At 51.3% G+C, this 3,079-nt stretch overlaps 2 protein-coding genes across 2 annotated transcripts in view; both read left to right on the top strand.

The window, feature by feature from the left end:
- The window catches only part of LOC110391301 (T-cell surface glycoprotein CD8 alpha chain-like), a gene marked incomplete at its 5' end in the record, with an annotated part of 8,926 nt that extends 5,847 nt beyond the window's left edge, over window positions 1–3,079 (top strand). The window contains one exon of the mRNA XM_021383123.1: window positions 2,972–3,079. Within this exon, the coding sequence (XP_021238798.1) occupies window positions 2,972–3,054 (83 nt within the window). The remainder of the gene's footprint in view (window positions 1–2,971) is intronic.
- Window positions 168–1,925, top strand: LOC110391305 (T-cell surface glycoprotein CD8 alpha chain-like). The gene is made up of 2 exons (XM_021383127.1): window positions 168–795; window positions 1,199–1,925. Exons 1-2 carry the CDS (start codon window positions 486–488, stop codon window positions 1,441–1,443), a joined length of 555 nt encoding a protein of 184 aa, XP_021238802.1. The 5' UTR covers window positions 168–485; the 3' UTR covers window positions 1,444–1,925.

Here is a 3,079-nt window from a genome sequence, read left to right on the forward strand (position 1 = left end):
CAGGGGAAATCAAGGGCAAACCCAAAGGACGCAATTCAGGGCTGCTCAGTGACTGCGCACGGAAGCGGGAGCGGTGGCACTGCAGCGCGATACGCAGCAGGAACAGAGCCTGTTCAGACAGGTGTTGCTGGAGGGGATGGGGAAGGGGAGAGAGGGGGCACTGAGCACTTGTTAGAGGAGAATTACTTGGCAGAAGCTGGGAAATGGAAGCTGAAGGGCTGCTCTGAAGGGCACCATCCATCTCAAGAGCACAGGGACTCCAGCACAGCACCAAAGGGTGCTGGACAGCAAGGCCCTCCCTCTGCATTCACCCTCACAGCCCAGCTGCGTGCCCGCCATGCAGCGGCAGAGAAGAGCCCTGCCCAAAGGTCTTGGGAGCTCTTCCCAAGCAGGACGTGACGGGACATGGCCAACTTCTGCCCACAGGCTGCACCGGCACCCAGGGAAAGGGGGACACAGTGGTGGCCAGGTTCCTCAACAGGAATATGAAGCACCCCAAGGAGGGACAACAGCTGGAGCTGGAGTGCATGAATTACGACAGGAACAGTGGTGTCTCCTGGATCCGCCTGGACAAGGATGGAAACCTTCACTTCATCGCTTATACTTCCATGTTATCCTGGACCACGTTCCCAGGGAATGAGAGAACATCTTCAAAATTTGAAGGGTCAAAACAAGGCAACTCCTATCGGCTGGTGGTGAAGTCCTTCACAGCACAGGACCAAGGGACCTATTTCTGTATCACCAACATCTACCAGGTGCTGCACTTCAGCTCTGGACAACCCGCCTTCTTACCAGGTGAGCAACAGCTTCACCCACCTCGCTTACACACACCACCCCTGCCCGTGCCTTTTCTATCCATCCCACTGCCCACACTCCCCCTCTCCCTGCTTCTTTGCACAACGCGTCTCATGGCACAGGCACTGCTCCTCCTCATACAGGCTCCCTGCCCACCAGCTTCCCGGGTCCCTCAAAACATTGTTCCTAATAAGGAAGATCTATGAGTGTGCTGCTAAGGAATTAAAAACCTTGAGCCTCCTGTTGCCAGGGTTGGGCTGTATTTTGCTGTGTAACTTCTCAAAATGGGCCCTACAAAGATCCTCCTGTGTTGGCTGATTCCTCGGAGGGGTGGCAGAAAGTGATTTTACTCTATTTTGCTGCATTCATCCATTTCTCCTTCCAGTCACTACAACAACAACAGCAGCACCAGCCACACCAGCTGCCACCACCCACAGCAGCCAGCTCACCAGCAAGGACATCTCCCGGCACAGCCCGCATCCAGGTAACCCAGCTCCCTGCGGGGAGGCAGGGGCTCTGCCTGCACTGCTGCTTTGCTCTAAACAGCCTGAATTAAGGCCTGTGCTGACTGATGTGGGGAGAGAGGAAGGCTTTGAATCTGTATCAGAGAGTTGCCAGTTTGGGGGTGAAACTAACTCCATTTTGTAACGGGCTGACCAGGAAAGAGGTGCAGTGACCATCCACAGAGATATTTGACTTCTCTGAGTGAGGCACTAAAGGACGTGGGATATTAATGGGACTGAGAAGGACAGGATGATGGTTGGCCTTGGAGATCTTGAAGGGCTTTTCCAAACCAAATGATTCCATGATCCCATTATCCTAGCTAACTTTCATCCCACTTGCGGTGACCTACAAGTCACAAGCATGCCAAATGATGGGTCACGCCAAAACAAGGGATTGCATTTTCAGCTAACACTGATTTTAGCCTCAGCTGGGAATACAAGAAGTCTTCTGGCTACATGTCCTCCCTCAGCTCCCCAGCACAATGCCGACAGCAGCAGCCCACGGCTGGGGAAGTCACCTGCAGACATGGCTGGTCCCCACCTCTCTCTCTGTGCCCCAAGGAAGCCCTCTCCTCACCTACACCTACCACCAGCCTTGCTCAAAGCCACACAGCTCCCTTTGCTGCACCACCACCGGATTACACTGCCACAGCTGGCCATAACCCCAGCTGGGAGCTCGGCCTTCCCTCTTTCTCCTCTCTCTCCTTTCTTCCTGCAGGAACAAGCAAGGAGATGACAATGAACTTCTGCTGTGATGTAGTCATGTGGGTTAACCTGTCTTGCGCCTGCCTCCTGCTCCTCACTGCCATAACCATCACCATCACGCTCTACCAAAGTAGGTCGCACCCTCACACCCTGTAGAACTTCCTGCAGCCTCACACCAAAGAGCACAGCCCGCTCCTCCAGGGGAATGGGCTCTCTGCCTACTGCCATCACGCAGCCATTGCGTATCCAGGACACAGCAAATGCAGAAGGACCGCTCTTAAAATCATTTTCCAATTTTCCCTAATCTTCAGGTTTAGCATGAGAAGTATTTATCAAATTCTACAGAAAAGTGAATACAAACATGGAAAACTTACTCTAAGAATCTGCATTGGCACCTTCCATCCTGAAATAGGTATCTGGGTTGGAAGTACCAGAACCTAAAACATTACTCAACCATTTATTTTTGCCTTTTTGTGCTGATTCAAATTAACAGCAAAAATCAATTTGTTGCGTTCATTTCTGCAGCAGACAGAACAAACCCTCAAAGGGAAATTGTTACAAGACATCTATATTTTCTGTTAAAATTCATGTCTCAACATTCTAATTTGCTAAGGAAAAACTGAAAATATGAGAGAGACGCCACAAAGGAGAAGAGCATCATTCAGGGAGGTTCATTCAGAAGGGCTCTAAGGCAGCTCGGAGCCACCAGAGCAGGCACAGGGCCTCTCAGAGACTCTGCCTCAAGGCACAACCAGGTTGTTTTAATCACAGCTTCTTCTCTTAGACCCTCCCATTTGAAACAAAAAATTCTGGTTTGAGGGTAAATTTTGAAATCTTCATTAATGATTACAATTCCTCCTTGCTAATGAGATCGGATATTTCCCTGTTAGCAGCAGGAAGAATCAGCAGTGCTGAAACAAACACAACCATGCGTTCACACACGCTTACCACAAGCCCATCTCTTGCAGGGACCAAGCTCACCGTAAGCAAGCAGTGCTGCGTGGCTGCTCAGCAGAAGCCACACAGGCGTCCTCCTCAAGCACCGCACTGACACCAGCAGCAACACAGACAGCTGC

This window comes from Numida meleagris, unplaced genomic scaffold (genome assembly GCF_002078875.1).
Source record: "Numida meleagris isolate 19003 breed g44 Domestic line unplaced genomic scaffold, NumMel1.0 unplaced_Scaffold345, whole genome shotgun sequence".
Lineage (NCBI taxonomy): Eukaryota > Metazoa > Chordata > Aves > Galliformes > Numididae > Numida > Numida meleagris.

What these genes read in the sequence shown, in the direction of transcription:
- LOC110391305 (XM_021383127.1), top strand. Translation starts at nt 486, where the DNA reads ATGAAGCACCCCAAGGAGGGACAACAGCTGGAGCTGGAGTGCATGAAT. An exon ending in ACAACCCGCCTTCTTACCAG is followed by an intron (nt 796 to 1,198) that starts GTGAGCAACAGC and finishes CAACAACAACAG; the next exon opens with CAGCACCAGCCACACCAGCT.